The 902-nt window shown below is 53.9% G+C and overlaps 1 protein-coding gene across 1 annotated transcript in view; it reads right to left on the bottom strand.

Annotated features, from left to right (window-relative positions):
- LOC119310012 (protein DETOXIFICATION 21-like) overlaps nt 1-326 on the bottom strand; it is a 1,462-nt gene extending 1,136 nt beyond the window's left edge. The window contains exon 1 of the mRNA XM_037585883.1: nt 196-326. Within this exon, the coding sequence (XP_037441780.1) occupies nt 196-326 (131 nt within the window). The remainder of the gene's footprint in view (nt 1-195) is intronic.
- Nucleotides 327-902: the final 576 nt, after the last annotated feature.

Genomic DNA, 902 nt, shown 5'->3' with positions numbered 1-902 from the left:
AAAAACGTATAAGGGCATAATGGTCATACGGAAGAAACGTATGCCCACCTCCTATCATACTGTATAGACCGACGTCCGTATACCTTGACGAATGGAAAAAAAAAGACCGCCGCGCGTGTAGAGGAAAAAAAATCAGCTGCACGATCTTCTCGCCCGCCCGACGATCACGCACGTCGATCACGTCCATTTTCCAACTGTGCGATCGCCGCCGACTGAACCCCATCCAACGCCGCATCTGAACGTCGCCGCGGATCCGTCCCGCGTCGACCTACGCCGGCGACGTCTACACCGCGGCCCTCGTCTTCCACGTCGCCGCCGTCTTCCATCTAACCCTCGTCTTGCGCGTCGCCGTCGGACGGCTTGTCGGCTGCGACTGACCGCGTTGTCGTCCGCACGCCGCGGATCCGGCCCTGTGTCGACCTACGTTGGCGACGTCTACACCGCGGCCCTCGTCTTCCACGTCGCCGCCGTCTTCCATCTAACCCTCGTGTTGCACGTCGCCACTGTCTACTCCGCGGCCGAAGGTTTGCCATCTAATCTCCTCGTCTAAACGTAACATGCTAGTTGATATGAGTCACACATAGTGATCTAGGGTTTATGGTTGAGTAAACATGCCGTCGCAACGGCGCCTCCCCGGACGACCGCATGTTGTAGGCAGATAGAGTTGCACTTGGGCATGATCCACAGTAGAAACTTAACACGTGATGAATTCACAATGTTATGCAGTTTGGTCAGTTAGGCGTGTTGCCATGGATGAACAAACCGCATTGACGGGGGATGATAATGGTACTAATAAGGCGACTCGGAATGATAACGATATTTTTAATGAGGTTGATGACAGCAGCGACAACGATTCCGTGTCGTCATTTGATATCTTGCCTCCGGAGGATTTTGATCATAAT

This window comes from Triticum dicoccoides, chromosome 5B (genome assembly GCF_002162155.2).
Source record: "Triticum dicoccoides isolate Atlit2015 ecotype Zavitan chromosome 5B, WEW_v2.0, whole genome shotgun sequence".
In the NCBI taxonomy this organism is placed as follows: Eukaryota; Viridiplantae; Streptophyta; class Magnoliopsida; order Poales; family Poaceae; genus Triticum; species Triticum dicoccoides.
The sequence above is the reverse complement of the archived record's forward strand: the minus strand, read 5'-3'. Positions and strand labels throughout refer to the sequence as shown.